This window comes from Epinephelus lanceolatus, chromosome 12 (assembly GCF_041903045.1).
Source record: "Epinephelus lanceolatus isolate andai-2023 chromosome 12, ASM4190304v1, whole genome shotgun sequence".
Taxonomy (NCBI): Eukaryota; Metazoa; Chordata; class Actinopteri; order Perciformes; family Serranidae; genus Epinephelus; species Epinephelus lanceolatus.
In genome coordinates, this window is record NC_135745.1 from 28,235,795 (window position 1) to 28,243,750 (window position 7,956).

The 7,956-nt window shown below is 42.9% G+C and overlaps 1 protein-coding gene across 1 annotated transcript; it reads right to left on the minus strand.

Annotated features, from left to right (window-relative positions):
* Nucleotides 1–5,316: 5,316 nt before the first annotated feature.
* On the minus strand, nt 5,317–7,649 carry gadd45aa (growth arrest and DNA-damage-inducible, alpha, a). Its single transcript, XM_033649885.2, has 4 exons — nt 7,483–7,649; nt 6,808–6,909; nt 6,462–6,681; nt 5,317–6,172 (listed from the first exon to the last, which is right to left on the minus strand). Exons 1-4 carry the CDS (start codon nt 7,572–7,574, stop codon nt 6,059–6,061), a joined length of 528 nt encoding a protein of 175 aa, XP_033505776.1. The 5' UTR covers nt 7,575–7,649; the 3' UTR covers nt 5,317–6,058.
* Nucleotides 7,650–7,956: the final 307 nt, after the last annotated feature.

Here is a 7,956-nt window from a genome sequence, read left to right on the forward strand (position 1 = left end):
GCGGAGCCTTCACAGGAAGTAGGGTCGGCACTGGCCCTGCTTGTACCCAGCCTTGGTGTTTCTGGTCCAGTCCAGTTTATTGTCCAGATGTTCTCCCAGGTACTTGTAGACCAGAACAGTGTCCATGTCCACCCCCTGGATGGAGACAGGTGTAGGGGGTGTTTTTGAACCAACCTATTGTAGTAAAACAAACAAACAAAAAAAAAAACATAGTGACATGCAGCAAAGGGATGTGGGTAGGAGTCCAACCCCCAGATTGTTCTTGGTTGTTGGGACAAATTCTGATTGACGTTTTAAGGCTGCATTCAAATGAACCTGATATATCCTCCTGAGACCCTGCGTCCTCACATGAGGACATCACATTTTGGGTTTCCTGCACCTTATACTTCATTCTGCTGAACTTAGACTTGTTGTCCTTGTTTGTGGACAGGTTTATGCTCAGTCTGCAGCTGATCCTGACACAGAAGAGGACAATTTTCAAAACAGAAACTTGTTTATTTGTGCTAAATAACGTCTGGAGTTTAATATGGAAAACAAATTTGACCAATTTAAACAATAGGAACAAGCTTAAATGCTGTTAATTGGGAAGTATTCGTTTGAGGACATTGGGACTAAATTATCGTCTTTTTTGAGGACAGTACGGAGCAGGAAAAATTGAAAACAGTTACAAAATGAACAAATCACAAGGCTTTCAGGTATGTTGCATTATTTGCAATTTTGTTTTTGTAGCGTGCGACTATTAAAAATAAACCCATCGTCCCCATAGGAGGACATCTTTTTTTTTCCTTACAAAAACTACTTCCTGTTCAAGTTTTTTATACTTATCAGGTCCTACATTCCCAAAAAGCTTGGAGAAATTAAAAATGCACACCAAACACAGAAGCTGGAGTCTCAGAAGGTTTAATGGAATATCTCAACCAATAGATTTTTAACTTTTAATTGAGGTTTCATGCTTTGAATTGCATCTTGATGTCTCTTTGTTGAATATTCAAATTGTTATATCTTCTATTTTATGGTGGATTTCCCCTTCATTCTCTAGTGTTGTTATCTTAACCTGATGTTTACCTTGCCCTCACACCAAGTTCAGCACATTGATTTTTGCATGTTCTTAATCTGCAGCACACGGAGTGAGTATAATACAACTCTATATATAGCACATTCCACCACTGACTCGGGTTGTAAAGTATGTCCCCTTGGTTGCACTATTCAAAGTGCACAGTGACTTATCAGATCATGAAACTCTGCTCTATTTCAGAAACACATTGATAAAGCTGCACCTGAACTTTAACCCACAATGCAGCACAGCCAGTCGACACCGATGACTGTATGTAAACCTCAACCTTTTTTGGACTTCACTGGAAGGCCACAGAAACCTTATGACACTTACATCAGCCCTCCACTGCTACGATCCTAAAATTACCTTTTTCCCTGTGATCACAACAATGTCACATTACATCAGTCAGCGTCACACCCTGCAGTCACACGCCACGCAACCTTTCACACAGTGCCAACTGAAACCACAGAGACCCAGAAGCTTTGACTGTGGCACGGAAACACTTTAATTCAAGTGCCTGTCATTAGCTGTTATAATGTATTAGTGTTTATCTGTGTAACTACTGTGCATCGTGTTGTCTTTGCCATTAGACGTCATTAGTAATGTTTAGATTACATGAAGGCGTGCACGGTGACCTCATTCAGCGTACCTAATAAACTTAATTATCTTTAATATGCTGTCGCTATGGCAGGGAAATAGACTGTTGACTGGTAGGTGCATTGAGTTTGCATTTAAAGAGGACCTGTTACGTTCATTTTCAGGTTCATACTTTCTATTAGAACATGTTTACATGCTTTAAAGGCATAGTGCACCCAAAAATGAAAATTCAGCCATTATCTACTCACCCATATGCTGATGGAGGCTCAGGTGAAGTTTTAGAGTCCTCACAACACTTTTGGAGATCCCAGGGCAGAGGGGGTAGCAACACAACTCCACCTAATGGAGGCATACAGTGCCCCAGATTCAAATGTCCAAAAACACATAATTGAAACCACAAAATATCTCCATACTGCTCGTCCGTAGTGATCCAAGTGTCCTGAAGCCCCGACATAAAAAAGTTGTTTGGGAAAACGTCATTTAAACTCTGTTTTTAGCCTCATTGTAGCCTGTAGCTCTAACTGCCTCTCTGTGCACCGCGCTCTTGTGTGCGCACTTGCGTGCGAGACCAGCAAAAGCACGTGAACACACATGAACGCGGTGCCCATGTCTCACGATCTCACGCAAGTGCGCACACGTGAGCGCCGTGCCCAGAGAGGCAGTTAGAGCTACAGGCTACAATGAGGCTAAAAACAGAGTTCAAATGGCGTTTTTCCGAACAACTTTTTTATGTCGGGGCTTCAGGACACTTGGATCACTACGGACGAGCAGTAGGAGATATTTTGTGGTTTCAGTGATGTGTTTTTAGATGTTTGAATCTGGGGCGCCATAAGCCTCCATTAGGTGGAGTTGTGTTGCTACCCCCTCTGCCCTGGGATCTCTGCAAGTGTTGTGAGGACTCTAAAACTTCACCTGAGCCTCCCTCGGCATATGGGTGAGTAGATAATGACTGAATTTTCATTTTTGGGTGCACTATCCCTTTAATGGTCAAATATTACTTAATTTCCCTCATGCTGTCAGTGCTCAAACACCTGTATTCACCACGCCCACCTGATAAATGAAGCCAGCGTAGATGTACCGAAAAATGCAGTTCAGCTAATGGCCACTTGAGGCTGGCTCCAAATTAGAGTCAGTCCCCATTGACCCTCATGTTAAAATGCCCAAATTTACAACAGAAATAAACATGTTTGCAGGCTGGTACAAAAAAAGAGTTTGGGTCTCTTTGGCTAATTTTAAAATCAATAAAAACTGTACAGGGTGTAAATTTTTATATAACTCATCCATTTACATTTTCTAAAAGCTTAAAGTTATGCATATCTATGGGCGTGGCCACTTGAGTGACGGGCTGTCTGTGAGCATTGCCACAGTCTAAGTCAGCTCCACCCTGTCGTCCAAATATGGTCACTACCGGCTCTAGAAAAATCAAGATGGTGACGGCTAAAATGTCAGCTTCAAGATGTGAGTTCATGGGCCTTTCCAAAACCAGACCATACCCACTCCCACTCTGACACGGAGTGTTACTCCGTTTGTAGTCCCTTTCACAGCTGAATGAAGCACCCTCTATCAAGGTGTAGGGGATTATTACTTTACAAGCTTCGGGACAAACTGGAAAGAGAAACTGTTGAAGCTATTCGTAACTATGGAGAAAAATAACCTTAATCCAATTTTATGTTCTTTATATGTATTTGTAGCACTTTATTATATAGATCTTATCCTGTTCAGAGTTTCGAGTTGCCGGTACACCTGCGTGCCATGTTTAAGTTATGCTAGGCTGACCAAACGTCCTCTTTTGCCCGGACATGTCCACTTTTCACGTCCCGTCCGGGGCGTCCAGGTGGTCTTTATAAACTGATGATAATGTCCGGTTTTCCGTGTGTTTGTGTGTGTGTGTGTGTGTTAGAGTGCGGCACGGGCAGCATATTTCTGTCCGAACCCGAACCGAGCCCGACATTATTTAATGACCAAAGCACTGAGTTTGTGTCACACAGTGGTTACAGGCTATTTAACAGGCCGGGCGTGCGCCGTGGGTGCTCAGCTGCGGAGAGGCGGAGAGGCAGACCTCCGTGTTTGAGACGGGAGCGGGAGGTCCGACGTTTCCAGCGAGACGAGAGGGAGAAATAAAACAAAATAAGATAAAACAGGAAAAACCTGTCTCCCTCTTTTATTTTATTTTCAGCGTTTAATCAAGGCGGAGGCGGGCGGCTGGAGGTCCGAGACTTCCAGAGAGGGGAGAGGTAGAAACAAACAGCCAATGTGTGTCTGTGTGTGTTATGTTCAGGTGTTGTCACGTAAATAACAGTGCCCAAGCAAAAAACAGGACAGACAATAGGATTTTATTTATTTTTACACTACATTTTCACTGAAAGCTGACCGAATCCGACCCGAGCCCGAATACAATTTATAGCTACATTTTTGACCAAACCCAGCCGACCCGTCGGGGACTGTCGGGCTCGGATTGCCACACTCTAGTGTGTGTATGTGTCCCCTATTGGGGCCTATCTGAAATTCTGTCTTTGAGAGATATTATTTTGTAATATAACTGAATTTTCTATCCATACATATAAATTTTAAATATATTAAAATTATAAGGCATCTTTGAGTAAACTGCAAGTATCATTTAAGTAGGCTATGTCGAGGCCGGCCGAGTGTCCTCTTTTTTGGAAATCAAAATATGGTCACCCTAAGTTATGCATCAATACACCTGAGCAAATTCCTCCTATGTGATAACCTACTTGGCAATAAACCAGATTTTTATTCTGATGTCTTAGAAAGAAAACAAAACAGGCCTAAAGAAAATGAGAACAGGCATATAAAATGACAGCACAATGGGTTTAATTCAGCACTATTAAATACTGTCACATGAACTCACCCACATGAGGAGCTGAACTGGGTTGTGTAACTCAAGGACAGCCTCTGCCCTCCCTCTTCTTGTGATCATGACTCTGCACTTTCAGCGGGGATTGCCTGCCTTACATCAGCCCAGTGACATCACTGACATTCTACTCCAGAGAGATCACCTGTGTATGTGTGTGTGTTGGATACTGTTGGTAAAGGTGTGGAGGAGCGGAGCGGTCCAAACCGGCTTGCACAACTGATTGCATGCCATGGCCTCCTTTACAAAATTTTCCAAGACTTTCCAGTCATGTGCTTTGCAGTAAACTACAGCACATATTCTGGTCCCGAGGGCAGAGGCAGCCGCTGACACAAATAGCATGAACACACTTGATGTTACCATGTTGTTTCAATAATACACACGCAGCTCTATGTAATGTAATCCAATATGAGAATAATAGGTCATGTGTGTCCATGGTGCGTCTTTAACTGTGCTGCAGATGTCACATGCTTCTTTTTTAGGAAGTCAGCTGGTGAAAATGCAAACTATCCAACAAATCACTGAGAATCGTTGAAAAGGGAACCTGTGTGGATGAATGAACATGGTCCTGCTGACCGAGGCAGAAGCCTGTGCAGAGAGAGCGCTGAGGATTATTGTTCTCTTCAGCTCAGAGATGGCACTGAGGCCACAGAGGCCAACATGACCCCTGTGATCCGCACGTGACTCTTCTTTACAACTGCTAGAGGTCAGAATTCAGCTCGGCTTTGCTAAAATTTCCAGAAATGGAAAAAAAAAAAAGAAAAAAAGAAAAAAAAAAAGAAACCACATGCAGTTCTGGCTTCCAAAAAATACGTTTTATTGACAGCAATACATATCAGATTTTTGCAAATAGATAAGGTAAAAAAATGAAACATAAATACACTTAAATATCATTAGAAATAACTTAAATTGTAACAAAAGAATTATTTTACTTGTGGCAAAAAAACAGCTGGCATAGAAACACTAAACACACAGAATATCTTCACTGGATGTGTAGCCCTTCCCTTTTTAAATTAGGACAATAGCAACGTCAACATTAACAATTTTAATCAAATAAGTGAAATTGCAAAAAGGTCCAGTGTTTCAACAAGTGCTTTGTTTCTGCAGAGAGAGGCCGAGGCCTTGGTCCACTCAACAGCTCCATATTCTGGTTTCTCCCCACTTCTCTGACACATCACAGAGGCCTCACCAAACATACATGATATATTCCTTCTGCACAGTGTCCGGCTTCACATTAAAAAGCACACATGCTTTTGTACATTTCCACCTCATGACGACACAAGTGCCTCGCCGTCTTATCTCGGTTGCCAAGGCTGACAGACGCAACTCCAAACAGTCCTGTCCAAAGTGGAAAGTCATTCCCCGGCTCTTTTTTTTTTCTTCTTTTAAATTCATCCCGTGTAGACAGCCGGGTCTCTTTTTTTCATCAGCAGTGCTTTGGAATTTGATCTCTGGGTGGTTATGTGTCCATCAGGGTTCACACCACTCCTGCTGTGCAGATACAAGTCCTTCGCAGGGTCTTTGCTGCTGAAAGTTCATCGTTCGGGCAGGTTGATGATGGGCACCCACTGGTCCATACAGCGACTCTCTCTGCAGAATCGGTTCACTTTGCTCAAAGCAGGGTCTTTCCATGATGTGGAATGTGGGCTCTGAAAATGAATAACAAGAGAACGAATGATCTAAATGCACATGTATCCAAGTTAAAAATAGCCCCTCTCTCTGTGTGTGCAAATACTAGGTATTTCCCTCTGCTGAAATTCTTAGGAAGTCATATGAGGGAGGAGCTACATGCTTGTTTACCAATTGCACAAGAACAAGTACCGGCAAGTTTCCTGGAGTAAAAGTTTCAGTCACATGTGCATGACTAAACACTTTGTAATAAATCAAAGTATGATGAGATTTACGATAAACCACATGGCTTCATGAGAAGATACTTACAGTCACCAGGACACAGTGCAGGTCCATAGGTTCACCCCCGCTCTGTTTGCCTCCGCTGCCCAGTATTTCAGCCAGGCGCCGGGTGTTGTTGACTCTCAGGATGTTGATGTCATTCTCACAGCAGAAAGCTTGAATGAGGGTGAAGTGGATCTGCAGGGCCACATCTTTGACATCTTCGTCATCAGTGGCGAGGATGCACAAGACCACATTATCAGGGTCCCTGGAGAGGAAAGGAAATAGATCCTTTTAGTCTATGTGTAAATAAAGCCTGTTGGACACAAGTCAAGCAGTGAGTATGCATGGTCTCCAACAACTGTCAGAGTAACTTTAATAACCTTGTACTTACACATTAAGTGACTTGGCAGCCTCGTAGACCCCCACTGTGATGCAGCCTTGTGGTAAGGCAGATGTGAGGACTTCTTCCAAAGCTTTCGCCACGGAATCCATTCTGCAGCACAAATAAATTCACGTTAACATCAGTTTCCAGCTGCACCTCTGTCCTTTTCTTCATGCTAACGTTAGCCGGACTAGCTAACTAGCTAACCATCCGGCGTCGTCTCGAGCGCAACTGACAGATGTGTACAGGTTAGTTTCGCCTCGTAAAAACCGAAATGTTACCAAGTTTGCGGTTGAAATTATTTTTGGCAGCTGTGTAAGAGTAAACCAGCACATTTAAGACTGTCGTGTCGAGTATCTTATTACTTTTTGCTCACCGTTAGCAGCGCTGTTTGTAAGCTAGTTATCTAAAAGTGTCTCGCGACTTAACAGCAGTTAGCTAACCGGTTAACTCCTGTATATTATATATGTGTCTGTCGTCTGCTTTAACGATGCTTTGACTCAAAGTAAAAACAGATACAGATTTGAAATTATCTTTATCGTGCATTAATACAGTTAATGCATGTAATACTGCTGCACACATTCATATGACAGCGATAATAAGCGGAGCAGGTCGACACCACTAAGTAACGTTACATGCATCAGTGCAGAACAACTGGAATCAGCCAAAATCCATATTATTTACCTTTCCTGAGAATAATCCCCACTTAGTTCCTCAAATGTCATGTTGTACATAAAATCCAAATCCACTTTAGGGCAAAGGGAGCAGTGGTACATGCGAACTATCCTCGTATCTTCTCGACACACACTTTATCTGTAGTCCACTGTGCTGCAACTGAGAGATAAATCTGGCAGCTTCACATTAAGACAGTCCGGGACAATGCGAGTCAGGAGGATATTTGCATAGCTGTGATCATTGGTGCTATGCTAAATATCTGGGTGTGCTCTCGAGTGGGATTGGACGGAGACACAGCGACGAGGCGTGTCTGTCTCCAGCCGGGTTACTACCGTAACTGCAGCAGCTGCCTGATGGCCTCTAACATCTGAACTACAGTGTAAATCTAATCGGTACCCTGACTGCAACACACATCTAATGACTATTATAATAACTAAAGCACGTCTGTAACGTCAGATTCACTTGTGAGCATCTAACACCTCC